Source organism: Saccharomyces kudriavzevii (genome assembly GCF_947243775.1).
Source record: "Saccharomyces kudriavzevii IFO 1802 strain IFO1802 genome assembly, chromosome: 2".
NCBI lineage: Eukaryota > Fungi > Ascomycota > Saccharomycetes > Saccharomycetales > Saccharomycetaceae > Saccharomyces > Saccharomyces kudriavzevii.
This window is the reverse complement of record NC_079273.1, coordinates 558550-585470: the sequence shown is the minus strand read 5'-3', so window position 1 is coordinate 585470 and position 26921 is coordinate 558550. Positions and strand designations below refer to the sequence as shown.

Sequence of the window (26921 nt, the reverse complement as noted above, 5' to 3'; positions counted from 1 at the left end):
GTGAGCGTAGCCCCCTCCGGCTGAGAACGCACAACTTGAAAAAAGGCTAAGCCAAAACTTTTTTTTCCCTAGCGAATGGTGTCTGGATGGAGTAAAATGTACAGATTGTAGAGGGTCATTTAATTTTTGTCATGTGATATTAAGAGGTCTGCACAGAAATGAGAATTGATTGTATTGACGAGCTATTCAACTTCTTTGGGAGTTTTGGAATGGTTTTTTTTCCAGAATGGAGCATTATCAAGAGTCGGCCACCATGACCCTCATACTCTCGTCAACTTGGTCTATAGATGCCATAGTTTGCGCAATGCTTTCTGATATTGTCAGCCATCCTCAATTAGACGAGGGAGATGCCCACACCAGATAATCGAAGCAATTTAAATGAATAATGATCCGTGATTTGAAAAGTTATAAAAATTATTATACAGTTATAAAATCAGCGAATTATTTATTCTTCGTCTTCAGCTTCTTCAGCAGCTTCACCGGAAGATTCAGCCTTTCTAGCGGCGTTTCTTCTGGCGACTCTACCTGGTCTGGCACCACCGAATGGAGAGGTTGGGGCAAAATCAACGTGCTTTTCAGAGTCCAATCTGACCATGAAAGATGGGATGTTGACAATTTGCTTACCAACAGCAATGTGTCTTTGAGTGATCAAAACTCTGGCGTGGTGAACAGACTTGGCCAAACCCAACTTGTAGACTTGAGTTTGCAATCTTCTTTCCAAGAAATCTTCAATCTTCAAAGCTAAAACATAATCTAACTTCTTCTTGTCTTCGGACAAGACACCAATTCTAACCAATCTTCTGATCAAGGCATTACCTTCGAACAATCTCTTTGGGTCCTTTTCGTCTCTGGTCAACAAGTCTCTGGCAGCACGACGAATTTTAGACAATTGGAAAGAAATTCTGTAAATTTCCTTCTTGTTCTTCAAACCGAATTCACCAGCCAACTTCAATTCAGCGTCCAAACGGGAGGATTCGTAAGGTCTCTTTGGGGTAGAGTAAGTCTTAGAGTAAGTTCTTGGAGCTCCTACAAAAAAATGAAAACAGAAATTGGAATATACTTGTTAGTCAAAATTCTCCTGGTAAAAAAATATTGCAAAAGGTTCAAAAAAGTGCTCATGAATATTAGAGATATGACGAATAAAAACGCAAAAACTGGTATCCGCCTTCAAAAATGAAATACTTTTCCCATTATCCTTAAAAAGAGTAACGTCTTCCACTTGAAGTCACTTTACTTCTCCACTACATTCCTTTTTTTAACTGAAGTGTCGGGAGTTCAGTGTAAATAGGGTTATAGATAAGATGGGAGGTATTCCAGGCTATCGGTGGTACTTAAGAATGTTCGTATTCTAGATTTCATATACTCATATATTTATGAGGACCCGAACCTCTTCATAGAAAAATGTGCGAGGGTAAAAAACTCCTCACTTCTCTCAATGGAGTCTAATACGTACTTGGCATTGTTGCTTAGTCTTAGTTGTCTTGATGCTTTTCTTTTCTTATTCATGCTAGTGAATTCCTAATGATTAAGGTGCATTGAAATTTATGCATAAGTCATTAATGGGATTATGTGTTTAGCTACAGATCAGCGGAGCGCGTCTACCTGAAGCTCGCCCGACTTGAAATATTTTCAAGAAGCCCTCGAACCAAAAAATGTACAGATGGTAAAATGTACGGATTAAATGGTCGGAGGCGGAAGCATTTGCTTTCGTCGTAAGTCATAAAATAAACCCTACAAAGTAGAAAATATTTTACATTATCCTCAAACAAACCATTAAGGAATTGTAAAGAAGAAATATTCACTTATCAGGCCTGTTCTAATTTGTTGTTCTTTGTTTGAGCCTACAGTTTGGAGGTACGTTGAAAACCCTGCGCAACTTTTGTAATAATAACTATGCCCTCGCTGCGAGATTTGGCATTAGAAAGAAACCAAAAATTAAATCAGTTACGAGCCCGTATCAACGAGACTAGCAATTTGAAAAAAGGCGAATTCGGTACCTCTTCTTATTCTGAGGCTTCAGATGGGTCGGTAAGTGGCCTTATTCATCATAATGTGAAGGCCTCCAATTCGCTGGATACTCTTGGACAGGAAATCATTCATAGCGGAAAGCAGAAGGAAAGCCAGCAGTCATACATTCCTCTTGAGAAAAGTCAACAGCAGCAACGGATCGACCGAATATGCGAAACGAGCGATCTTAAAGCCAAATTGGCGCCTGCTATGGAAGTGCTTGAAAAGAAGACAAATGAAAAAATCAAAGGCATGATAAGGAAAAAGATACTACAGGAGTCAAACAGAACCGAAACGAGCCCTTGATTCTAAAATTATAAGTGAATCGTATGCAACAGATTTTGCCAAAGTGACTGGGCAATAGGCGATGTGTTTGACATAAAATAAAAAAAAAAAAATAAGCCAAACTAAATAAATATCAGCCGCACAATAGTTATATATCTATAAATATTCCCTTCTAGATTCTCCTTGAAACAATAAGAAAAGAGAAAACGTTCAAGTAGCCACCAGGGTTACCATTACCGATGGTTTTCAGGTTGATGTTGTGAATGCTTGATATATATACATCAGAGCAAAAATGAAAAACAATAATGAGCTAGCAAGAGTGATACTCCTTATGCTAATTTTTGTTGCCAATAATTTTCCACCAACCACAGCTAGGCCAGTACAAATAGCATGTCCAACAACAGCACCTCCAATCACGTACCAGTAGTCGCTGTCAGTAGCAAGGGCAATAATACTTATTTGTGAACGATCACCCAATTCTCCTAAAAAGACCATCAAAAAAATTTGAACCCATATTGGGGAAAACATAAATGATGCTAGTTCTCGAAGTCTGTGTACGATCTTCCCTCCCGTCGAAACATTCTTCAACTGTTTATCACGAGCAGTTTCACCACCTTTCTCAACATCGTTCATATCCTTGTTCACGTCTTTGATCGCAATCTCCTCCTCCACTTCAGCCATATCTTCTTCAACACCTGCATCCTTGGACATCTCCAAACCTTCCATGGTCAATTTATAGCCGAATACGAGGAACAAAATACCAGCCAAAAATGCTGTATAACGTTCAGAAAGAAAGGCAACAACGGAGTGGCCTACAACACCAGACAAAACAGTCATGATGGCAAGGGAAGTGGCTGCTGCTGAAAAGACTAAAAGTCTTCGATGGCGCATTGCCATCAAGGCTGCAATCAAAAAAGTTTTATCACCTATTTCAGAAAGCCCAATCATAGAAATGGACATTAAAAATGACTTTAGGTGTGATGAGCCTTCGGTATCCGCAGATGTTCCTGCATCAGCTGCTGCAGTAGAAGCAGCTGTTGCAAGCAGTGGTAGCAGAGCGAGCAAATATGTCTTTTTTATCATATTTCCCATTGTCAGCGTAAATGTCCCGATATTTATTTCACGCCTTGTAAATCCCAATTTAATTGTATCTAGATTCCACAAAATAGGTTATAGGACGTTTTGATTTGGGAAAATAAGCTCTCATATAAGCACACTGCTATTAAATATCGATCATTAAATATATAATAAAAATTTTAATCATGAAAGCGAGGCGACAACAAAACGATTATGAATATAGGGTTCGCGCTAAGTATTTTACACGAGTAGAGACAAAAGAAAGAAGCGAAAAGGGAAATTACCGCTTTCACCACTTTCGCGCAGCGCCCAGTTTTCGTGCTGACATCGCCAATGCCACAACGAACTCATCACTGTCTACAGGAAATGTCCGGAAGTATTCGGAAAGGCACATCAATGGTAATTTCCTTGTAGTTCTGCCGCTGATATCGAGGGTCTATATTGATCTCGTTTGATGCTAGTGGTTAGTAAACAAGAAAAGTGGAAAAAAAATGGTGAAGATACGAGGGGAATAACATACCGAACATTTGGTTGCAATTTTTTGCAAACTATCTTGATATTTGTCGAAGAACGAGATTCCAGGAGATCCTGTGCGAAATGATACTATGCCTAAACATACCATCTCTTCTATACACACCCTCAGAATATGAAGGATGCCCTCAGCTGTTGGATTTCCAATAAAGAAAACCCCGTCGGCTCGATCAACGAAGGCATCGTCCAAAGAATCTAATAAGTTAGATGTTGCCAATGTCAGAAAATTGTGGTATTTCTTCAGCCTGTCAAGTTGAATTAGTAAAGTGTTCACTACACGGATACCATCTGTTGATTCATTTCTATTTGATAGATTTGCTCTTGAGCTCGCTATCGCTTCAACTTCATCTACCAAAAGACATACGAAAATTCCTTGCCTTTCGTTAACCTTTAACAGCTCCTCAATGTCTTTGAATATTATTGATATATTCTTAGATGATTCCCCAAACCATTTAGAAAAGATGCGTGAACAAGACAATTCAATTATTATTCCCTTGTAATTTGTATCGATTATATTCGAAGCATCAGAAAATTCTCGCCTCACAGACAGTTTTTGGCAAAGGGCCTTGCATAAGGTTGTTTTACCTGTTCCTGGAGGGCCATGTACGAGGAGTAATTTATTATTTGTTATTAAGGTTTTAATGTCTTCTCGATTAAAGTTCCCTGTTTGTTTGAAACTCGCTATTTTGAGGGATATAGTTGCGTAGCTATATAATCTCTCCTTGATATTGTCACCAAAATACAAAGCTTCCCATTGCCCTTCGAAACTTGTACTCGGAAGGAATGATATGTTCACGAAGTTCAGTGTCTGCTTGGTTAGTGGGATGTCAAAATTCCCCATTGGATTGATGCAGGAACTTAAAGTTTCCCCTTCAAAATTATCCTCTTCGTCAACTTCTAAGTCAATCTTGTCAAATTCTGTAGACAGCAAATTCCCATTTCTTTGCTGTCTATACTCTTCTAGGCAACAGAAAGGATGGATTATGAATTTATCAACCGAGCCGACTTGATAAGTTTTCAATTCATCAATCTCTTTAGAGCACAAAATAGAATCTATGTGCTGGTTCAAATTCATTTTTTCATGCAAGCTCAATTTAGCAGGGACATAAGATGCTGGCACTGGTTCTATAGAGATCTTTTTAACAAATAAAGACAAAAATAAATTATCCTGACCTTCATTCACTGCCATTACAGAGGCAATTGTACTTGAAAACTGATGTAACAAAACCTTCGCTAAACTCCTGATTAAATGCTGTTGTGCTTCGGTCGGTGGATCCTTGATTTCAATGCTTCCTTGACCCTCTCTCACTAGCTCTTGTCCTGTTATAATTGAGTCTTTTAAGCGACTTTTTGGAAAGCCTTCTAACTTTCTTTTAACGACTGTTTTTAAGAGATTTAAAAATTCCACTAGCTTTCCACTATTATCTATTTTGGATCTGTTATCTGAATCATACTCTGGCGAAGAGCTTTGTTCCTCCTCTTTGAACATGCATCTGATAACAGTTAGAGACGATCCTCGCACTTGAAGGTCAACGATGTATTTCATCTTGTCATATTCTTTTCAACTTCGAGACTAACAGTTGTTATGAAAGTACCACTATTCTTTATGCAGCGCCTCATAGCACTGTAGATTTGCCGCCCACCTTCTGTCTAACACGAAGGGAAAAGTCTTTTTCATAAGAGAAGATAATGACTCTGCCATGGAGGAAAGCAGAGCAAACCACTGATGGGCATATTGTGCACTGGCTGATTTAAAGCTACTAGATTACACAAGTCTTGATTCTACATATAATTATAAGCAAAATGATATACTAATTTATATTGCACGCTGGATTAACATGGCTGCATATTGAAAATATAGAACATGTGTCACCCAGAAGTCATTTTCGCCAATTAGCGCAATTCACCACTTTGCGAAAATGATTATCATCTGATTTTGTGCCCTCTCCTTAGCATCTGGTATAGATATTGTGATCTTTAGACGTTCGTTCTATTTTTCGATCCTTGTTCATTTATCTGTCCGTAAAAATATTCTACCGGCTTTCTCCCCATATTTACGAAATAAAAGAGGTAAGAGTTCCTGACCAATTGGGACGGCAACCGAGTACCTTAACAACCTCGCTATATCGTTACAACTAAGCTTATGAGATGAACGTACCAAGAACTGCATGTTTTATCTCTCCTGCAAGATCTTTGTTAAGATTGTTCAATAGGCAGCGACTATTTTCAACTTCGAGGTTGATTTTGAATAAAGAAAGCGAAGCTACAAAAAAGAAAGACAAGAACAAACAGCAAGATTTCAATCCTAGGCATTTGGGTGTTTCTGCAGAAATATTTATTCCTTCTGCTTACAAAAACCTTCCCAGCGTCTTTACGCATCCTTTCGTTGTTGCGAATGCATTAGTTAGGAGACTTTACACATTTGGTTTGAATTCTGTTCAGGTCGCATTGTTTCGTTTCCAATCAGGTATCAAGCCTTCTTTTTTACTCTGGAAAAACAAAGCTATTGAGACGTATATTAACGTAAATACGTCTTTCGCTCATAAAAATCTACAGGAGGTGAAAGGAATGGTGTCGTTATGGGTTCAGGAAGCTTTAGAGGCTAGATCCCGCCAACTTCCAGCCAATGCCACACTAGAGTGGCAATTGATAAAGTTCAATGCGGTTCCAAAATTAGTCTCGGTGCAACCCGTTATGATCCCCGGAATGCCCCTAGAGCATTTACAGTTAGTATACAAATTTGATACAAAGCAGAAATTGATCAAGGTCAATCAACAAAATAAGAAGAGTGATGTGTTAGATCGTGACGTAGTAGACTATGTTGCTTATTTATGTGATGCGGCAACTAATGATATGATTTTAATGGGGTCTTTATTCGAAAATAAGCCAAATGATAAATTACCGAAGAGCTACGAAGATGATACGAAAGTAGCCATACGCAGAATGAAGCTTAATGGAGATATATATCGTTTACCCCCAGAGTAACGCAAGATATATATATAATAATAGGATGGTTTCGGGGAAATCTGTATATAGTCATGTCTTCGTTCGAGTTCCTATTTCATATACCTATTAAATATTCGGCAAAAGCATTCATTTGTTGTCATGTTAAGATATATTTAAATGTTTTAAATTTTTTATGAAGATGGTAGTTACCTCTTTTTCTTAGTGCGATGCGCTAGGTCTCCCATCTTTACCCAACTTTTCTTTGAATCGTTATAAAACAATGTTTCTGATAAGTCAATTTCGCCACAGGAATTTTTAGAGTATATTTTGTGGAAAAAAGCACGCAAGCCAACAAAAATATTGCTATAATGGTTAACATTATCTTGTACACTGTTCGTATTATCTAGTTTGAACTCTTCTTTGTCTTTTGCAGACTGGTGCTTACAGGAAATATTCATGCCATTTGAATGATAGGCTGTACCATCCTTTTTCAATTTCAAGCAGCTAACACAATATTTTTCATTTCCAGGAGCAAAATCTTCGTGAATTGCTTCATTTTTAAGTTGTAGTTCTGGAGAACACTTTTCTTTTATCGTCATCGTGTCGTGAGACATGGGAAAGTGATATAATGTTTCTGGCTGTGTTCCAAAATTACAGTTTATTTGTTGAAATTCTAGTAATTCATAGTTACAATCAGGAATATGTTTTTTGGGATAAAGTTGATTTTTAGGAACTATCGTCGCAAAATCACTAAAAATATTCCATGGTAGCGTGACGTGATTTGAAGTGTCGATCGTATATGCTGCGTCAGGCTTGAGAGGTAAGAGAGGGCGTCTTCCAAAGTCCCATATGTTGCCAAAATTCTTTGATTGGAGCATAAGATATGTTTGATATTGCGAATGACTGACAATGACGATCATTGCATTGAAAAGCCTACTGACAGAAAGTTTCGAGCTTACAACAAGTTGATTATTAAGCTTTCCTAAAATAAATCCTTCATGCTGATTTCTAGGGATGACTGCCATGTTCTTTATTCTCTTTTGTGGAGGCGGCATTAATTTGGCTTCCTTGTGGGAAAAACATATTGCATTTGGTATATCATTTTCTAAAGCAAATTCATATCCTTTGCTGTTTTCGCTGCCTCTTCTTGCCGTTAGTTCCAGCGGGTCCTCGATTTCTCCATTACGTTTATCACCTTCTGATAAACCCTCAACTCCCGAAATTTCCTGATCTTGAGAATATGCATGCTGTTTGAGGTTTCTGTTGCGTCTGGTAGCAATCTTCTCTATGAGCTCGCATATGCTTTCACTAGGAATTTGTGACCAATCCTGACTACCTTCGTTGTCTCTCTCGTAAAGAACTTTGTGTGAACGGTTCTTCTCTTGCAATGAAGTGGAGCGTCCCCAAGTTTTATGTCTTTTGCCTGATATGTCCTCCAAAATTTTACAGATTTTACTGGTACTGAGTTGCGACCAGTCATGCTGATATCCAAACTGCCGGTTATTCTGTTCCAAAGATTGGGAAATGTTCATTGGTAGTTTTGGTCTGCTTTCAGAGCTCGCTATTTTTCTGTTATGTTCAGGCACGCGCTTTCTGCTTTCGAGCATACCAATATTAGCTTGTTGGCTTGCAATCACAGCCCCTTCTTTTTGATGGTCGATATTAATTTTTATTCTCTTCTCATCCGTCCCTTCCTCAAAACTGTTAAAGCTTTTGTCTGCACCTAATATGGACCCTACAGTGGCGCCAAGTCCTATTTTCTGGGATTTGGAATTTCTCAACCTCCCTTTATTTTGCCGATCGTATCTCACATTTGGCCTACTCGAACCTGAGATATCATTCACAGCATTATTTCGAAACATGTCAAATCAACCACTACTCCTATTCTAGTAATGTACGCTTCAGTTGATATTTGTGTTTGCGGGGACCGTACGTTATTTGTTTATTTTTTTCAGAGCGGGCCGTTTTGCCGCCGACGACTTTGAAATCCGGTCCATGATATTTTTCAAATAGCTGATTAGTAAGCTATACAAGAGGGAGGTACACATAATAAAATGACGTGTCTCTCAATACAGGAGATATATTTTGCAAATGCATTTTATTCATAAGCTGTCATTAGAATATGACATTAAATGATGAATCAAACATAATTATGTCTATACATTATAAATATGTTGCACCAGGATCATTCCCTTTTTTTATGAGCCCCAACTGATTGATCTTCTACGTACGACCCAAATAGTTCAAGCGAGTACCTTGTCGACGGGTTGTGCCCTACCCTTATCAATTCAGGAAAGACTTTCCATCTCCAAATGAACAGGTAATCAGAACTAATGTTTAAAGTGATGACCCTCAAATACTCCAAAGAAACAATGTAGAAATAAATACCCATACCAGTAAGGATATGCCACCATCCGTGTGGCTCAAGAAGTACGCCAAGCGGTAAGGCCAGGATGCTTCTTCTAATATGCACCCAGAACGAACAAAAATGGATATCCAGTAACCATGATACGTAACCTGATAAAAACAATATAGCACCAAGTGCCATGGAAGCTTTAAGATTCCTTTTGGCAAGCGGATCATGGACGTATCGATATGTCAAGCTTCCGGCAGCGGCGGCGACGACCACAATTTGTACACCAAACAAAATCTGGTGGATATCCACATTCTTAAAAATAACGTAGAGTATGCTTGCTGTTGTAACGGCTAGAGCAATAATGATTCCAAAAACTATCTGTTCGAATAGAGGAACCTTCTTATGATTGTCCCCATTGAGCAGCGCCTCTTTAGCTTCACATAACAGACTCCATGTCGGAATGCACATGGCGTATATCATGGGTAATTCATCCAGCAATTGAAATCTATACTTCAAGGTCATATGAAATAAACATGACCCCACTCCGACCAAACCGTACCCGAAACCAATAAGTAAAAATCTTTTCTCTAGTCTATTCTTGTATGCAGAGTAGGTTGTATATATGGCTGAAAGTATGAACACGATGTTAGTTAAAGTGTTTGTCCATTCTGCAACATAAGGAGAAACTACATAGTTCTCCTCACACCAGTCAATAGTTGATGTTGTTTCTCCCCAAAACCCGGGTACGGAACTCTCTGGATAGTTCCAACGAAATATTCCCATTAATTTGTGTTTCTTTAGCTAGATTGTCTCTGTATTTTTGCAGATCGTTGTTTGTGAGTATCGATCGGGCTTTGAAAAATTCCCTTATATATATATAGTCCGTTAAATCCAGATTGCTTTTCCTATTAGCGATAAAAAAATGAAATCTACCGGAATCCTATTTAGGTATATGTATATATAACCAAGAGCAAAAACTTCATACCATGGATATTATTAGTGTGGTAGTGAGAAGAAATAGCAAAAAAAAAAAGTCGCAGGAGCCGGATCTGCCTTTGCTGGCAAAGATATTTCCCAATGCATCGCGTTATAAAAAACTTGCGTGATAATCGCCGCCAGTGAGATAGAAGGGGCGTGGGGTGGGGAGCTGATTTCTACAATTATGCTATTATGCAACCGCGGCCGAAACCTCCGTTTGGAAAAGACATACGACTGCACGCCCATATGCTTTTCGACGCTTCCTTCGTTTAAAGCAAGCATAAAACTTGTAAAGGAAATGTAGAGGATTCTGCTTTACACCATCATATAACATTATTTGTAATGTGGGGGTAGTACTTATAAAAGCATGGGTAATCTCACGTTTCAGTTGCGAAACTGAAAAATAAGGCCGAATCACTCTATGCATTGGCTGTTGACCAAAGCGCTTCCATTACTTTGCCGGAAGAGAAGGTGCTCGAGCTTGAATTATATATGTTCTTGCTCTTAAAATCAATGATTGTCACTCCTCCTTTGCGCTTACGTAAAATGGCGTTCATCAATGTTACCTGCACCGTTTACAATGACAGTGGCTTACAAAACGGCTTGAGACGCGGTTGATTAAAACTTTTTGCATTGCCGTCGCCTTCTTTTTTTAGTAACAGGCGAGCTCTCTGTTCCTTTTTCAAAAATAATTTTTCGCTTGGGTAATTGGAGGCTTGGCAAAACTTAAATCACCAAGTATGCCGGGCTTCGTGTCTTCTGAAGAACAAAAACGAAGAACAGTCCTCATCCATCTTTCTTGCACAAGGTCCTTATTTTCAATGTATAAAACAATACACCATTCGTTTTTTCCCTCTCTTTAGAATTTACTCCACAGGAAATATAAACGATCCAAACTTAAAAGATAAATAAATTTTCTGAACAAGCTTATCTCATCAAAATAAAAAAAAAGATTAATAAACTTGCAGACAAGCAAAAAAACAACAAAGCTAATACTAAATGGGTAGAAGGAAAATTGAAATTGAGCCTATCAAGGACGATAGGAATCGTACGGTGACCTTCATCAAGCGGAAAGCAGGACTGTTCAAAAAGGCACATGAATTATCCGTACTTTGCCAAGTAGATATTGCTGTCATTATTTTAGGATCTAATAACACATTCTATGAATACTCTTCCGTTGATATGAGCAACTTGATTACTGTTCATCAAAATAACGCAGATCTGCCCCATAATGTCATAGAGCCTTCTGATTATGGTGACTACGTTAAGAAACCACGTGTTGTTTTGAGTGAAAGGAAACGTAGGCGGAGAAGAGCAACCGTATTACAACCGGACTCCAATTCTGGAAGTAGTACAATTTCCAGTCAGGATTCTTCCGGTGTTCAAGAGAAGAGGAACTTGAGTGTTCCGATGGTATCTAATGACATAGGTAACACTGTTGCAGGTAACTCCTTAATACATATGCAAGGAAGCATATCTGGTAGCGTATCGAGTAATTCTGGTTATACAAGTAATAATGTAAATTACCCAATGTTGCAAGATTATTTACACTCCGGCGGGAGTTTTTATGCTAATAACTATAAGGAGAATAATGGCCAACAGCCTCACGCAAATGAGGTGGCCTACGCCAGCCATATGAACAAGAGAATTAGATTGGGTACTCATTCCCTCCTTCCTGGATCCAATAAGCCCAATTATGGCAATTTTTATCCCTCGCCTTATGATAAATTACCAAAGCCCCCATTGGCCTCAAGTTTAATGGGCAATATTCCGCCCATTCAATCGCAATTTGTCCAGGTTATTCCGGGGAATTCTAACCCAATTGGAAGATCATTCAATGGCACCGGTGATAGTGTGACATTTGAAACTAGACAAAAGATACCCCCCAAAGTTACCGTCTCAAATGCCTCAGATGGACCAGCTCCGGTGCAGACGATGGTTCATCATCTTAATCAGTTGAATAGAAATAGAGAAAGGCTCTCAGAAAAGCCATCTTTGACGTTGAACATTCCCAAAGTTATGAAATATTCCTGTCAAAAGTCACCGGTACCATATTCATTTGCCGCATCACCAAAAACGGACGTTCAATCCAATACCGAGCACATTTCTAGCAGTATAATTTCTTCACCCTTTTCCCATTCAGCAATTTCGGCATTTAGGAGCAATGATATAAACGAATCGAATCATAACGGTCGATCTGCTGGCACGCATGTAAATAATGAAACTTTCTTTCTCAAGCCGCCGATTGGTAGACCACCCAAATTCCCGAAAAGCCCGTCTTCTTCGATCGTGATATTTCCTTCCTCCGTAACCAATCCAAGTCTAAAGCCCCAAAATCAGGCAGGGTCTCCTGATTGATCAAATCGCTCACTGCTAGCCTCTTTCACAAAAGAGGGAGTATACCACTTAATTACTTAATTTGTATATTCAAGCTGATGTGCTTCTGAACCAGAGATATAGACATGATTTTCGATCCCGTATATTCAAGACCACTTGGTTGGGCCGCCAGTGACCGACTATGCTGCTACATGCGCCTCCTCCGATATTTGTGTATTTTAGTGATCAAAACAAAATTAACTAATTCGTCAGCTGCTCAACGTAATGTAATACCGAGATATCAGATAAACTAGATAATACATATGCCACATCTGCATTGACTTGAAAGTGTTTTATAGAATTTCTTTCAAGAAGAGATTGGATTTTTTCCTGCTATGCTGAACCTCGCCGTTTTTTCCTTGTCCCATTGCATCCGTACATTAATAAACATCCATACCTTTCGAGCGAAGTTTTTCTTTTGCGCCCTGGAACTTGGATCCGCAGAATCCTCGCACACCGTTGTTTGACCGTCGTGAAATCAAAGATGGGCGGAAATTCCAAATGTATTGAATCCAGCGGAGCGCCGGCTGCTGGGTCTGGACGGCATAGCTGCTGAATGCCTGATGGGAGAAAATTTCATCTTCATGAAAAAGCAGTCTTAATTAGACTGTTAAGCCCTTAGGAACACTCTGGAAATAAACAATTGAAACATCAAGTGTGAAAAGACGACTGAGCCATCATGAAGGTATGTAAATCCACCCTACCATTCGAATTCTAATGGAACAGCAGTTGCTGAGCACTCTATATCTTGCTGTTTAGCGAATTCGCATTATCAAATTGGTAAACCACGGCAAAAATTTAGAATAGCATACCTAAATCGCGGACAAATCACAAGTATTAATGTATTCTGGAATTAAATATCCCCTCAGGTATAAAATAAGCAATGAAAATCATGAAACTCATAAGAGGTACCAGAAATACTAATCGATCTTGAAAAAAGGAAGAAATACTGCAAGATTTTGCTAGAATTCATTATTGGTAATATCTATTTTGGAGATTTTATACTAACAAAGACATTATTTTGTAATAGTTGAACATTTCTTACCCAGTCAACGGGTCTCAAAAGACCTTTGAAATTGATGATGAACACCGTATCCGTGTTTTCTTCGACAAGAGAATCGGTCAAGAAGTTGATGGTGAAGCCGTTGGTGATGAATTCAAGGGTTACGTCTTCAAAATTTCCGGTGGTAACGATAAACAAGGTTTCCCAATGAAGCAAGGTGTTTTGTTGCCAACCAGGATCAAGTTGTTGTTGACCAAGAACGTTTCTTGTTACAGACCAAGACGTGAAGGTGAAAGAAAGAGAAAGTCCGTCAGAGGTGCCATTGTCGGCCCAGATTTGGCTGTCTTGGCCTTGGTCATCATTAAGAAGGGTGAACAAGAATTGGAAGGTCTAACTGACACCACTGTTCCAAAGAGATTGGGTCCAAAGAGAGCTAACAACATCAGAAAGTTCTTCGGTTTATCCAAGGAAGATGATGTTCGTGATTTCGTCATCAGAAGAGAAGTCACTAAGGGTGAAAAGACCTATACCAAGGCCCCAAAGATCCAAAGATTGGTCACTCCTCAAAGATTGCAAAGAAAGAGACACCAAAGAGCTTTGAAGGTCAGAAATGCTCAATCTCAAAGAGAAGCTGCTGCCGAATACGCTCAATTATTGGCCAAGAGATTATCTGAAAGAAAGGCTGAAAAGGCAGAAATCAGAAAGAGAAGAGCTTCTTCTTTGAAGGCTTAAGTATGTCTTGGACCCGCATAATTTTTATACTTTTTCCTCTTTAGATATATATATACTTTTGGCTTAATTTAATATAATTAACTATAACATCGATTTCATTCTTTTGTGAAGCGGCAAAAACGCGTGATTTCTCCAACTTCAATGTCATGGTCGAAAATTGTAAAGTGGAGTTTTAGTGCTAAATATAAAATGTAATTAAAAACCTTCCGTAGTATATTTTCTTTGAAAAATGATCAGATATAATATACCAACGAGCGAAATCAAATTGCAAATAGCAAGTCCTGTAAAACACCATCCTATTCCCATCGCCTTACACAGTTTCAAAATAATGGCGGAACTTATGGCTGCGCCAATATTTCGAAAGAAACTGCTAACGGCAACCGTCCCGGCGGCCCTTTTAGGAAACAGCTCAGTCAAATATGTCATGGAGGTATTACTGCACCAAGTCATGCCAAAAGCCGTTAGGGCAGAAAAAACCAAAAGCACCACAAAATGGTAGTGAAAGAAAATCGACCATCCATATCCAACTGTACCGCAGATTGTTAGCAAAATTCCAATCAAATTCAGTAACAAACGAAACTCTGCAGGAAACCTTTTTTTGGGGTGTGTTTTGATCCATCGTGAACGAAGATAATCTGAAAGGTGGCCGCCAGATTGGGATCCCAGTAACATGGCTACGCCTGGACAGACGTAAGCGGCACCAATTTCTAACATATTAAAATGATAGTCATTTTCAAGATAATAAGAAAATGTAACGCTGAAGGCATAGTAACTAGAAAACAGTAATGCGGTACTGATAGATGTGACTAATATTGGAAGACATTTGATCATTTTCCAATATAGGGTCAGGCCTGCCTTAGGTGGTTTTGGAAATTTCTGTTGAAAGAAAGGATCATTGCTGACTGGTTTACGAATACCCATATCCGGGAAAAGACGCCTATCCGATACTCCCTTTTTTTGCGGTAATGAGAGTTCTTTATCATCAGCTTCACTCTTCTTTTCTCCCCACTTAGGATCCCCATTTCCAACTATACAACGTAGTGTTTCTGGAAGAAATGCACTGACCAAGATCAATGCTATTCCTGTCATGATAGAGGTAAAACCAAAAAGCCATCTCCAGTAATTTCCCTTCATTAAAATTAACCCAGCTACGATAGGTGCTATGATTGGACCCATGTTTGGGCCCATCATAAAATATGCTATTGCTTTCCCTCTGTGTTTTGGAGGAACAACATCTGTTACAGTGCCAGCCCCCAAAGAAATGACAGAACTGGATGAGAAAGCTTGGAACACTCTTAGAACAAAGAGCGCCGCAATATTTGCCGGTACAGCAGCCAATAATATATTAACAGTTAGCATTAAAGACAAAGATACCATGTATAGAAATTTTCTTCCACCAAAATCTGCGAGAGCGCCCCAAAAAAGCGGTCCAACAGAGAAAACTGCCATGAATGCAGAGACCGTGGCATTTATCGTCGTTGAACTTACATCAAATTCCCTTTGCAGCAGTGGTAAAGCCGGAATGTATATATTTCCTGACATTGGGCCCAAAAACCCTATGAAAATGATAATTCCAAAAATTACTAGCCTTCGATCCTTACTGAAATATGTGTATGGAATATCCGCTTTTGGTTCTGGCGAAAGGTTTTTTGACTGAGAGTTCGATGATCTGATAGCTATTTCCTCTTCTTTTGTGTTAATTTTCTGTGCTGATATTGACGGTGAGGAGTGTGATTGTTCGGGAACGATCTCACTTTTTGCATTTGGTTTTCCTTCGTTTACACGATCCCAGCTTTCATTCATTATGTCATCTCCCAGATCCTGAAGCGAATGAAATGTTGTGCGGCTTGTTCCACTGTCTTGCGAATTTATTTGTAGACCTGAATTTCTCTTTTGAAATGGTTTTTCCTCCATTGATTCCAGCTCTTTCTTGATTTTTTTTCTGAGAATTTAATAAAAGCAGCTCTTCTACTTATGTTTTCCAAGCCTTTTCATTCTGATCCATTACTCTCAGTTACAATTGTTTAGCAAAAGTATTTGTGTCGTTTTCTCGGATGACGGATTGTCTGGGTTGAACTACTTAAAAAGAAACCATTAAGCTTGAAAAATGATACGAAGTGGAGCTTTTAAGGCGGTAAAGAACTGATAATTACTTCAATACACCAATCGTCCCATCGTGTCGATTGGAGCTTGAAGAAAATGGCTAATTTAACTGTTCTCTACAACTATGTTGAATATATATCTTAGATTCTGTGAGTCAGCATTACTAATATATGGCGCTAGTAAAAGATCGAACGAAAGGAGATAAAAAATGGAAAATAATGTACCGTCCGGGTAAAGGATCATTTAAAGTTATCTATGCTAAAGAATATGGCCGGGCTAATGACAATTGGGGCGGACTTGATGATTATATTCATCAAGACAGGAAAACGCAAGGCTAGAGAAGCTGTTAGAACTGGAATAAGGTCATTTGAACACCGGAATCTTATATAACAGGTAGGAATACGAGTGGTCCGATTTTACAAAATGTCCGAAGGAAAGCAGCAGCCTCAAAACACTAATAAATCGCACAAGGCCTCCACAAATCAAGATGATGATACAGCAACAGTTGTGCCACAAACTCTTACGTATTCTCGAAATGAAGGTCAGTTTTCGACTAGTGACTTTCAAGGATTGAATGATGACCATACCACATTATTTGACGGGGAGGGAGGTCGTAGGGATGATGACCTGTTGCCCTCATTGCGTGAGTCTAGTTCAAAAACGCATTTAATTTCTTCTCAACTTAGCCAGTGGAATTATAACAATAATAGAGTGCTTTTGAAAAGATCGATTTTGAAGACACAGACTTTTATGGATCAACTTCAAGAAGAAAATGATATTCGTCCAATTTTTATCGCTGCCAATGATGAGCGTGAAAAACTACACGTTCTACAACTGAATATCAAGTTAGATGGTCATTATAATGCCAGAGAAAAGAGCGGCTTTAACATGGAAAAAGGAGCTTTATCAAAATTATTTCAATCTCAAATCGAATCGGTCACCAATCACTTAAGTGCGCTGAAAAAAAGAGTAGATGACGTTTCTTCTAAAGTATTCATCACAGGGGACGTGAATACCGGTAAATCTGCTCTTTGTAACTCTTTGCTGAAGCAGCGGTTACTGCCTGAAGATCAACTACCATGTACCAATGTATTTTCAGAAATAATAGAGGCGCGGGAAAATGACAGTATTGAGGAGGTTCATGCTATACCACTTAATATAGCTCCCACTCTTAAGGAAGCCATTGATATGTACTCAATACAAAACCCAAAAACTTACGAAATTCATTCTTTGAAAGAGCTCCCCAATTTGGTTCCTCAAAATGAGAAATATGCATTACTGAAGATTTACATAAGGGACGATAAAAGACCTGCTTCTACTAGTCTACTAAGAAACGGCACTGTTGACATCTCGTTGATCGACTCTCCCGGGTTGAATATGGATTCCCTACAAACAGCTGAAGTCATGTCCCGACAAGAAGAAATTGACTTGGTTATTTTTGTTGTTAACGCAGAAAATCAGCTTACGTTATCTGCTAAAGAGTTTATTTCTTTGGCATCTCGTGAAAAAAAATTAATGTTTTTTGTTGTGAAGAAATTTGACAAAATCAGAGACAAGCAACGCTGTAAAGAGCTTATCTTAAAGCAGATCCGTGATCTATCCCCAGAGACACACAAACGTGCGGCTGATTTTGTTCATTTTGTTTCCAAAAATGGAGATGAAGTGCTAAATCAGCATCACGATAATGACAGTGATGATAATGGTAATGGGAAGCCTGACAATGATCCATATTTCAGCAATGATCCAGATCCAGATTTCGACAGTCTAGAAGATTCTTTACGCAACTTCGTTTTGAAGAAAAGATCACTCTCCAAATTGCTACCTGCTAAAACTTATTTGTCCAAATTATTAAGCGACATAATAATGATTTCCAAATCTAATATGAAAATGTACGCTGGGGAAGAAAAAAAAATTAACAAACAACTGGAGACATTAAGGCCTGAGATTCTAAGCGTCAAGACAAAATGTAGTGATTTGACGACTTCTGTTGACCATATGGCGGAGGAAACAATCACAATGACCTATAACAATACGAAAGAAGCACTTCTCAGTGCGTTAGATGTTCCATTGCACGAATATCCGAAGTATCAAGGCCTCGCTCAAATTTATCACTTCATTTTCTCAACAGAAGATTACATAACAAACCAGATTGACGAATCGATAGGTTCTAGTGAACTGTTTGCCAGGGAAAAGACAGATGCGCTGGTAAAAAGGATCTATGAAATTGGCAAATCTGAACTTGGTGAGGATTTCATGTGTGAACGTGTTTTTAAAAGTGAGTTAATGTTTAAAAAAAGGAAACATTTAATTGGGAAAAGATTAAGAGTCTCTCTATCAATAACTGATTTGTTTGCTCCAAGTTGGAAGGGATTTTTATCCTATTTAAGTTGGCAGAAACCTGCTACGGCGCCACTGCCGGATACAGAAAGTCAAGCAAAAAAAAACCAGAAAGGCTTGATGAAGACTTTGGGTTTAAAGAATTATCCTTTGACACAATATTGGTCAAGACCATCATTACTTTTTACATCAAAAGTTCCTACGCTAACCTTATACTTCCTGGGGAGCACAAAAGTTGTAGGAAACATTATTTTAAACGGAATTAAGTTATCATCATGGAGCTCCCTCAAGAAATTATCGATTCCAATCATTGTAGTGGGTTCGTTATTAGGAATCACCTATCTAATTCACGACCTGCCTCGTGCCTTACCAATGAATCTTTCAAGCAAATATAGGAGAAAGCTCCAAGAGCTAGATTACATCCACCTCAACGCCCAAAGAACTTCAAGTGAAGTACGCGATGTTTTACGTGTGCCTACACGTGAAATTCTAAGGTCATGTGAAATAATTATGGACAAAAAGCAAGTCACTAAGAAAGAATTGGAAAGCAAAAAGGAAAATAATTTGCTATCAATCAAATTCTTCCAATCCCTATACGAGGGAACGATGGCTCAAAAAGCAATGGTGGAAGAGATAAACCTAGATATTGATTAGATATTCTTGTATATACATGGTTTTCCGAATAAAAAAAATAAATAAAATAAATATTCCAAAGAAATCTCGTTATTTCTTCCCACGCGAAATTACATAAACTTTAAAGGGGCCCTATTTTGTATCTGCTTAATGATTTGCGAAACCCTGCGGAAATTGAACAAAGAAATAGGCAAACTCGTTCCGGTTCCGAGATTCCTTTTTTTTTTTAAAAAACTTCCGCATGTGCAGATTAAAGAAAGCGTGAAATATCGGGTGTCCCTACAAGTAATAATCCTCTCGAGTATTTTCCCCGTGACCTATTAATACGAAGTGTCTTCGAAAATTTAAGCGTTTCCTTCCATAGAATTTAAGCAAACAAATAGACTAAGAAAAAGCGCAAAACATGTCAGAAGTTTCAAAGTGGCCAGCTATCAACCCATTCCATTGGGGGTACAACGGTACTGTTTCACATGTCGTCGGTGAAAATGGTTCCATGAAACTAGGTTTAAAAGACAACGACGATCAAGTTGAGTTTGATGAGTTTGTTAACAAGTACGTCCCCATTTTGAAGAATGGTGCTCACTTCAACCTGAGTCCTTACTTGTTCACAGGTATTTTACAGACTCTATACTTAAACGCCGCTGATTTTTCTAAGAAATTTCCTGTTTTCTATGGCAGAGAAATTGTTAAATTTTCCGATAATGGGGTTTGTACAGCTGACTGGGTCATGAACTCCTGGAAAAAGGAATACAAATTCGATCAAATCACGAGAAAATTTGATACGAAGAAATTTGGTAACGACGAAAAGGCGACGCACCCAGAAGGATGGCCTCGTTTACAACCGCGTACGAGATATCTGAGGGACGATGAATTGAAAGATCTGGGGGAGGTCGATCTTCCTCTAGTCGTCATTTTACATGGTCTTGCCGGTGGTAGCCATGAACCCATCATAAGATCTCTAGCTGAGGGCCTGTCTCGGGATGGGAGATTCGAAGTCGTGATACTAAACACCAGAGGTTGCGCACGCTCTAAAATCACAACCAAAATCTTATTCACAGCTTACCATACAATAGATCTTCGTGAATTTTTGCAAAGAGAAAAACAAAGACATCCAAACAGAAAGCTATATGCAGTAGGTTGCTCTTTTGGTGCTACAATGTTGGGAAACTATCTGGGCGAAGAAGGCGATAAGTCTCCTTTATCTGCTGCGGTCACCTTGTGTAATCCATGGGATCTTCTCCTTTCGGCGGTTAGAATGAACGAAGATTGGTGGTCCAAGACTTTATTTTCCAAAAATATTGCCCAGTTTTTGACAAGGACTGTTCAAGTTAACATGGGCGAACTAGGTGTTCCAAATGGTTCTCGTCCCGACCATCCTCCTACAGTCAAAAATCCATCTTATTATATGTTCACACCTGACAATTTAGTGAAGGCAAAGCGTTTTAAATCGAGTCTAGAGTTCGATGAGGTGTTTACTGCACCAGCTTTAGGTTTTCCAAATGCTATGGAGTATTATAACGCAGCAAGTTCAATAAACAGAGTTGATACTATTAGGGTTCCTACTTTAGTGATCAATTCCAGAGATGATCCTGTTGTCGGCCCAGACCAACCTTATTCAATTGTCGAGAAAAATCCTCGTATTCTGTATTGCAGAACCGACTTAGGGGGTCACCTAGCGTATTTGGATAATGACAATAACTCATGGGCTACCAAGGCGATTGCTGAGTTCTTGACCAAATTCGACGAGTTAGTTGTATGATGCTGTCCAATTCTCCTGCAGTATTCCTTTTACGTATTTTATGCAATAGACGGATGTTTCTATATTGTACCCTTTCTATATAATGTTTCTACTTTCAATAAATGGAGCTCTCAGTCGTTTTTTCCTAAAAACCCTTCTATACGGTAAAGTTCATATCCTCAATTTATTTATCGTTAATGGAAGATAGAAATTCATTCCACAAGTCCTCTTTAACTTTGAAGGTATGCGAATCTCTTTCGGGAAATGTTCTATCTACCACACTCGCAATGTATTCTTTTAAGCCCCCGGTCGCAATATCCGCCATATTTACAGTTTGGTTGACAAATTTGGGTACAGAATCACCCTGCATTCCCAGCAGATCAGATATCACTAAAACCTGACCACTGGTACCATTGCCGGCGCCGATACCTATCGTTGGTATGGAAAGTTTGGATGTTATGAATCCGGCCATTTTATGAGGGACACACTCAATGACAATGGACCAGCAGCCAATTTTTTGCAGTTGCTTTGCCGTTTCAAACAACTCTTGCATTTGCAGGAGGCTCTTGTTGCCTTGAACTTTATAACCTCCAAGTGAATGTACTTTCTGCGGCGTTAATCCTATATGAGCCATAACAGGGATACCTCTGGAGCATAGTTCTTCAATGAATTTCATTGCATATTTGTCTTTAGTGTATGATCCGACTTCGACTTTGAGAGAGGTGACCTTACTATGCAATTTCATAATATCTATGGCGTTTTTCAAGCCATCAGATATACCCGATTCAAACGTACCGAAGGGCATATCTACAACTACCATAGAGGAACCTTCGGCTCTACAAACGGAGTTAACATGATACTTGAATTCGTCCAATGAAAGTGTGATGGTGCTGTCGTACCCCAATGAAGTCATTGCCAATGAATCTCCCACCAAGAGTAAGTCACAATTAGCCTTATTCACCCAACTAGCAGTAATAAAGTCGTATGCTGTACACATGGACAAAGGCGTACCGGAAATGTATTTGTTTCTGATATCTTGAATCGTATTATATTTGGGGACGCTCTTTGCTGTAGAATAGAATCGCCTGGGGAAGGCGCACAATGATCTTTTCGTTATATTCATGTTGCCTGTAATACTACCTCACTGTTGGCTGATCAACGAATTGCTGGCTAGTTACTAATGCTTTAGTAGATACTGAAAATCGGCGTCTTCAAAAAATTGGCTTGAAAGTTGTTCTTCGAGATGTGAATAATTGCCCGAAATTCCATTCGCAATTTTCAAAACAAACTAACTCATCACGCAAGACAACACACTAAGTGAAAAAGAACAAAAAAATTGAAAAAGCAAGCCAAGAATGGTCTCATTCCTTAAAACTGTTTAGCGTCTATGATATATACATATATACATTTATTTTTATTATTACACCCTAATGATATATCATACCATATGTAACATGCTGATTCTTCACAACCATCTCCATAAACAGCAATCTCCATTCAATGCTAGAGAACACATGATATTACCGAAGCAGTGTATGCTCATGACAGGACTATTATGATGATGTAGAGACCCATCTAGCAGTTGAACGAGATCTTTATTATCCGAGTTCCAACAGTAAATATCGCCATTTTCGTAACCGCTGATCACTAATGGAGTGGATCCATCCTCAGGATTTAAGAAATCCATACCGCAAGAATGGTGCAGGACACCCTTCTCAGAAAGCTGGACTTGAAAAGTTCGTACCACGCAACCTCCGATGCAGTCCCATATTTTTACTACACCGTCCAGCGATTTCACCAGGAGATACCTTGCGTTTTCTGAAAATTTAACCTGGGAGATAGGCACCACACCATTCTCCCTTTTCCAGTCCTTATCGTAGGTCAACGTCTTCAAACAATGTCCAGTACCTGAGTCAAAGATCCGTATGAGCCCGTCATACGAACCTGAACTCAAAATAGAAGAATCACTTACGGGCACATCCACGGACACAACTGCTTCCGAATGCGCAGATATCGTTTTCATCAACGAGCCATTCAAAGTGTCCCAGATCTTGATACTCTCGTCCATTGAGGACGTAAACAGCAAGTTTCCCTTTCTATTGAACGTCAGAGATATCACAGGCGCCGTATGGCCAACAAAAGTGTGTAGCAGCCCGTATGATAAGTGTATTATTTCCACAGAGAAGTCATCCGACGCAGTCGCTAAACACAGTCCATCGGGAGACCAGCATAATTCTGAGAACGGCCTTGCGTGTGACGTGACTAGCGTTTGTGATATGACCTGTTTGTTGACATCGAATATTAGAATGTTAAGTCCCTGCGTTATAGCAAGGAATTGCCCATTGGGCGATATTTTTGCAGAGGAAGCTTTCAAGCCATCTTGTGTCTCCACAGAAGCAATGAATTGGAACATATGGGCATGCAACAACCGCCTGCAGATGCGAGGTTCCAACCTGGAACTCTCGAGCATCCACAACCAGCGATGCGCAAACTCTTCTTAATGCGTTTATTCTTTTTTTGGGCATGCACTCCGGGTAACCATGCGGTGGCGATTTATCTACCTGTGGTCTATTAAAGCGTGTTGTGTAGTTTTCCAATCATTGAAAGTAATGTGGAGCAGTGTATATCGGTAAGCCCAACACAGAAACACCCTTCAAACTAGCCATGAATATCGTCCCACAAGGCAACTTCAAATCCCAGGTCTCTACAGATCAAGACAAGACCGTTCTTTCGTCAGCAGTGCCCTCTTTGCCAGACACGTTGCGCCAACAAGGAGGTGGTGCAGTACCCCTTTCCACACAATTGAATGACCGACACCCGTTGGAATCAACGTTGAATCATTGGGAAACCACACAACGCCAAAGACAAATGGAACAGTATCGACAGATATTCGGTATTGCCGAGCCTATTAAAAGGACGATGGAGTTGGAAATTGTCAATAGAACTGATTTCAACCCTCTTTCAACGAACAGTAGCATGCACCATGACATATTGTTGAACAAGGACTGCAGCATTGATTGGGAGGACGTCTACCCTGGCTCCGGCCTACAAGCCAGCACCATGGTGGGCGATGACGTTCATAGCAAAATCGAAAAACAACTGGGTCTTTGAAAGTCTCTCAGTTTCTTTATACAATCGTTAAGTAAATTATAGGAGGGGCTAGATTGGTGTAATGCTCCTATACTACATAGTTATTCAACTCTATTTTTAGTACGCACAATAATTCGCGATTACCCTATGCCCTTTTCAAATTTTTCAGTCGCATTGGAAAAAAATTTTTCATATTTTCAGCTATAGGCTGATTTGATTTGATGGGAGTTTTACAACATTTCACACTGATAAAAATATTCTCTCACGCAGTATACCAACTTCTCCAAGTTCATCACTTCCATTCGTACGCCTTGAGCTTCTCTTCTTCTTTCCCGCATTCAACTAAACCTCTTAATTCATTTCAGTGATGATTGCACCAGACTCTCAAAGATTATTCGGTTCCTTTGATGAACAATTTGAGGATTTAAAACTTGACTCGGCTGATCCACAGAGCAAAAGAACTAGCACTGCATTCACCACTATGGATTCCTGTCAACCCAAGATTAATAACAACAATAGTAATGGTGGTATTGGTGCGGGCGTGAACGGTGTTCCTGGATCTACATTTAGGTCGAACACACCTCTCTTAGGAGGTCGACACCCGCTTAGTAGGACATCTTCTTTGATCGATTCTATTGGCATACAACGCGCGGCCTCGCCGTTTACTTCCGCCAAAGAGCCATTCATTCCTCAAAGTTCAGGGGTCACGGGACCCTCCTTTTGGCATGGTGAACATGCTGAATCGCGGGTTAGTACGCCTGTTCAGCAGCACCCGTTACTGCAGAGAAACGAGTCCACTTCTTCTTTTAGCTACGCTGCTAATCTTGGCATGAATTTGAGTACACATTCATTAGCTGTGGATATTACTCCGCTGGGAACACCAACTGTTGCTCAATCTCATGCCAGCTTATTTCCTTCGTCTGACATATCTCCAGCTTTGGATATAAACGGAATATCCCACTTTCCTACACAAATATCAATTGAGTCCAGTTGGAAATACATAGATACTCAGGGACAAACACATGGTCCATTCACTACCCAATTAATGTCGCAATGGTATATCGGTGGCTATTTCGCTTCAACTCTTCAGATTTCAAGAGTAGGCAACACTCCGGAAACACTTGGAATAAACGATGTTTTTATCACCTTGGGAGAATTGATGACAAAACTCCAGAAGTATGATACAGATCCATTTAGCACTTTTGACAAAGTGCACGCCCAATCAACCAATCCCGATCTTATCAGTCTGAATCTGGCCCCTTACCCGAACGAAGTTACTGCCGTTACTACTGACACTATTCAAGCTACTGAAAATGATTTTTTCAAGCCATTGACACATGAGAATATATGGGATATGGATGGTGGTACTACGACGAAAGAGGTTGACATCAAATTAGGTTCTGTGGCCGCCGCCGATCAAAGAAATATAACCCCCAAATCAGAACACAAATCAGCCAATGCAATTGAGGCGAGGAGAAAGGAAAAAGCTGAAGCCATGGCAAAGGCGTTGTTGGAAGAACAAGAAAGGCGTAATCAAGAACTAAAAAGAAAAGAAGAGGTTCAGTTGTTGAAGAAACAGAGACAAAAGGAGGAACAAGAGTTATTGAAAAAACTAAAGGAAGAAAGGGAGTTGTTAAAAAAACAAAAGGAAAGGGAAACTTTGGAATCAGAAAGGCAAAGACAAGTTGAAAAGACAAACAAGGCGATGCAAGCGCGAGCAGAAGTTTCGAAAATTTCGAAAGATTTACCCTCGTTGAACGCCTTAAAGGCCAAGTCAATACCATGGGCTTCGAAAGTCAAAATCGATAGTCCAGTCGAAACTATAGTAAAAAATGGCGTGTCCAGCAACGAAACGAAGAAAGAAGAGTCTACGAATTTACAACAGAGAAATATTAAAGAAGAAAAGCAAAAGCAAGAATCAAAGTTTGTACTAAACTGGGCCAACAAATCCAGCCCACCACCAGATCAAACAATTGATATAAAATCACAGTTCCAAAAAAATGTAAAGAACGTGAACGTGAACGTGAAAGAAACCCCTTCATTAAAGGAATTGGAAGACCCGAATTTCATTGAAGAACAAAAGAAGTTATGGGAAAAGGTTCAAAGCTCTTCCAGGCAAATAAGATCCACCAATCCTGCCTCTACTCCCACAACTTCCTGGACCACGGTGACTTCGAAGGCGAAAACGGCTATTGGCACCGTTGTTTCTTCCTCTAAAGCTAATACTGGTTCGAACTCTTCGACAACGATAACAACCAATACAACACCTACGGCAAGTACATTTGCCAGTTTGAACAGTGTTTCTCCGCGTCAGGAATTTATTAGATGGTGCAAATCACAGATGAAACTAAATTCTGGAATAACAAACAATAATGTCTTAGAACTATTACTGAGCTTACCCACGGGGCCGGAATCCAAGGAGTTGATTCAGGAAACCATTTATGCCAATAGTGACGTTATGGATGGTAGAAGGTTTGCTACTGAATTCATCAGGAGACGTGCTGAATGTGAGAAACAAGGCAGTGATCCGCTAAGTTGGAACGAGGCATTGGCTCTTTCAGGCAATGATGATGATGACTGGGAGTTCCAGGTTGTTAGCAAAAAGAAGGGTAGAAAGCACTGAAAAGAGAGGTTACCGGGATCTTTTCTTTTCACTTTTCGCATATTACTTTATCATTTATTGTTATTGTATATACTTTTATAAACATTTTTTAACGCAGATAATGAGA

The 26921-nt window shown here is 39.4% G+C and overlaps 16 protein-coding genes across 16 annotated transcripts; 8 read left to right on the top strand and 8 right to left on the bottom strand.

The window, feature by feature from the left end:
- Positions 1-445: 445 nt before the first annotated feature.
- RPS9B (40S ribosomal protein uS4) lies at positions 446-1460 on the bottom strand (the record flags this gene model as incomplete). Its single annotated transcript, XM_056229903.1, has 2 exons — positions 446-1026; positions 1454-1460. 2 exons carry the CDS (start codon positions 1458-1460, stop codon positions 446-448), a joined length of 588 nt encoding a protein of 195 aa, XP_056086176.1.
- A 433-nt stretch (positions 1461-1893) lies between these two features.
- On the top strand, positions 1894-2313 carry NTC20 (Ntc20p; the record flags this gene model as incomplete). The annotated part of the gene is made up of 1 exon (XM_056229892.1): positions 1894-2313. The coding sequence occupies one exon, from the start codon at positions 1894-1896 to the stop codon at positions 2311-2313; it is 420 nt and encodes a 139-aa protein (XP_056086175.1).
- A 225-nt stretch (positions 2314-2538) lies between these two features.
- GDT1 (putative ribosome biosynthesis protein GDT1) lies at positions 2539-3384 on the bottom strand (the record flags this gene model as incomplete). The annotated part of the gene is made up of 1 exon (XM_056229881.1): positions 2539-3384. The coding sequence occupies one exon, from the start codon at positions 3382-3384 to the stop codon at positions 2539-2541; it is 846 nt and encodes a 281-aa protein (XP_056086174.1).
- Positions 3385-3658: 274 nt separating this feature from the next.
- Positions 3659-5446, bottom strand: PCH2 (Pch2p; the record flags this gene model as incomplete). Its single annotated transcript, XM_056229870.1, has 2 exons — positions 3659-3805; positions 3890-5446. The coding sequence occupies 2 exons, from the start codon at positions 5444-5446 to the stop codon at positions 3659-3661; spliced, it is 1704 nt and encodes a 567-aa protein (XP_056086173.1).
- Positions 5447-6048: 602 nt separating this feature from the next.
- MBA1 (Mba1p) lies at positions 6049-6885 on the top strand (the record flags this gene model as incomplete). The annotated part of the gene is made up of 1 exon (XM_056229859.1): positions 6049-6885. The coding sequence occupies one exon, from the start codon at positions 6049-6051 to the stop codon at positions 6883-6885; it is 837 nt and encodes a 278-aa protein (XP_056086172.1).
- A 167-nt stretch (positions 6886-7052) lies between these two features.
- On the bottom strand, positions 7053-8708 carry SKDI02G2930 (uncharacterized protein; the record flags this gene model as incomplete). Its single annotated transcript, XM_056229848.1, has 1 exon — positions 7053-8708. The coding sequence occupies one exon, from the start codon at positions 8706-8708 to the stop codon at positions 7053-7055; it is 1656 nt and encodes a 551-aa protein (XP_056086171.1).
- Positions 8709-9031: 323 nt separating this feature from the next.
- On the bottom strand, positions 9032-9985 carry YPC1 (phytoceramidase; the record flags this gene model as incomplete). Its single annotated transcript, XM_056229837.1, has 1 exon — positions 9032-9985. The coding sequence occupies one exon, from the start codon at positions 9983-9985 to the stop codon at positions 9032-9034; it is 954 nt and encodes a 317-aa protein (XP_056086170.1).
- Positions 9986-11179: 1194 nt separating this feature from the next.
- On the top strand, positions 11180-12538 carry SMP1 (Smp1p; the record flags this gene model as incomplete). The annotated part of the gene is made up of 1 exon (XM_056229826.1): positions 11180-12538. The coding sequence occupies one exon, from the start codon at positions 11180-11182 to the stop codon at positions 12536-12538; it is 1359 nt and encodes a 452-aa protein (XP_056086169.1).
- A 1228-nt stretch (positions 12539-13766) lies between these two features.
- Positions 13767-14291, top strand: RPS6B (40S ribosomal protein eS6; the record flags this gene model as incomplete). Its single annotated transcript, XM_056229814.1, has 1 exon — positions 13767-14291. One exon carries the CDS (start codon positions 13767-13769, stop codon positions 14289-14291), a length of 525 nt encoding a protein of 174 aa, XP_056086168.1.
- A 195-nt stretch (positions 14292-14486) lies between these two features.
- DTR1 (Dtr1p) lies at positions 14487-16205 on the bottom strand (the record flags this gene model as incomplete). Its single annotated transcript, XM_056229803.1, has 1 exon — positions 14487-16205. The coding sequence occupies one exon, from the start codon at positions 16203-16205 to the stop codon at positions 14487-14489; it is 1719 nt and encodes a 572-aa protein (XP_056086167.1).
- Positions 16206-16817: 612 nt separating this feature from the next.
- Positions 16818-19385, top strand: FZO1 (mitofusin; the record flags this gene model as incomplete). The annotated part of the gene is made up of 1 exon (XM_056229792.1): positions 16818-19385. The coding sequence occupies one exon, from the start codon at positions 16818-16820 to the stop codon at positions 19383-19385; it is 2568 nt and encodes an 855-aa protein (XP_056086166.1).
- Positions 19386-19767: 382 nt separating this feature from the next.
- Positions 19768-21123, top strand: EHT1 (medium-chain fatty acid ethyl ester synthase/esterase; the record flags this gene model as incomplete). The annotated part of the gene is made up of 1 exon (XM_056229781.1): positions 19768-21123. One exon carries the CDS (start codon positions 19768-19770, stop codon positions 21121-21123), a length of 1356 nt encoding a protein of 451 aa, XP_056086165.1.
- A 163-nt stretch (positions 21124-21286) lies between these two features.
- On the bottom strand, positions 21287-22225 carry ECM31 (3-methyl-2-oxobutanoate hydroxymethyltransferase; the record flags this gene model as incomplete). Its single annotated transcript, XM_056229770.1, has 1 exon — positions 21287-22225. One exon carries the CDS (start codon positions 22223-22225, stop codon positions 21287-21289), a length of 939 nt encoding a protein of 312 aa, XP_056086164.1.
- Positions 22226-22567: 342 nt separating this feature from the next.
- Positions 22568-23515, bottom strand: SWD3 (Swd3p; the record flags this gene model as incomplete). The annotated part of the gene is made up of 1 exon (XM_056229759.1): positions 22568-23515. The coding sequence occupies one exon, from the start codon at positions 23513-23515 to the stop codon at positions 22568-22570; it is 948 nt and encodes a 315-aa protein (XP_056086163.1).
- Positions 23516-23766: 251 nt separating this feature from the next.
- Positions 23767-24213, top strand: UMP1 (Ump1p; the record flags this gene model as incomplete). The annotated part of the gene is made up of 1 exon (XM_056229748.1): positions 23767-24213. One exon carries the CDS (start codon positions 23767-23769, stop codon positions 24211-24213), a length of 447 nt encoding a protein of 148 aa, XP_056086162.1.
- Positions 24214-24559: 346 nt separating this feature from the next.
- SMY2 (Smy2p) lies at positions 24560-26815 on the top strand (the record flags this gene model as incomplete). The annotated part of the gene is made up of 1 exon (XM_056229737.1): positions 24560-26815. The coding sequence occupies one exon, from the start codon at positions 24560-24562 to the stop codon at positions 26813-26815; it is 2256 nt and encodes a 751-aa protein (XP_056086161.1).
- Positions 26816-26921: the final 106 nt, after the last annotated feature.